Source organism: Pteropus alecto, unplaced genomic scaffold (genome assembly GCF_000325575.1).
Source record: "Pteropus alecto unplaced genomic scaffold, ASM32557v1 scaffold5, whole genome shotgun sequence".
Classification (NCBI taxonomy): Eukaryota; Metazoa; Chordata; class Mammalia; order Chiroptera; family Pteropodidae; genus Pteropus; species Pteropus alecto.
The window spans coordinates 31,150,382-31,150,792 of record NW_006441953.1 but is presented as its reverse complement, the minus strand read 5'-3'; the positions used below and the strand labels follow the sequence as shown (position 1 = coordinate 31,150,792).

Genomic DNA, 411 nt, shown 5'->3' with positions numbered 1-411 from the left:
TGTGGCCCAGCTGCGGGGGGGACGGGGCGGCCGGCGTGTCCTGCCGACTGCGGGGGGTGGGCGCGTCCCCAGACCGGGCTGCTTCCTCCTTGGGCGCGAGGCCGCGCGCTCTCAACGGCCGCCTGTGCTCTGCTCTCTCTTGCAGAGTACAAGGTAAGAGAGGCCGCCGCCTGCATCGCCGCCGCCTGCGCTCCGCCTGCCCAGGTTAAAAGTTCCTTTTGTTGTGCTTTTCCTGTGAAATGTGTGTGTCAGATGCAGACGCGAGTGTGTGCCTTTCCCCTGGCCGGGGCTCGGGGCTGCCACCCCAGCCTGCACCCGCTTCCTGGGGTGAGCCCGTGGTTCCTCCCCCCACAGATCTACCCCTATGACGCCCTCATCGTCACCAACCGGATTCGTGTGAAACTGCCCAAA

General features: G+C 66.4%; 1 protein-coding gene across 1 annotated transcript in view; it reads left to right on the top strand.

Annotated features, from left to right (window-relative positions):
- The window catches only part of ABLIM2 (actin binding LIM protein family member 2), a 100,011-nt gene that overhangs the window by 90,599 nt on the left and 9,001 nt on the right, over positions 1-411 (top strand). The window contains exons 19-20 of the mRNA XM_015595033.2: positions 146-153; positions 355-411. The exon at positions 355-411 is cut by the window's right edge and continues 13 nt beyond it. Of these exons, the coding sequence (XP_015450519.1) occupies positions 146-153; positions 355-411 (65 nt within the window). The remainder of the gene's footprint in view (positions 1-145; positions 154-354) is intronic.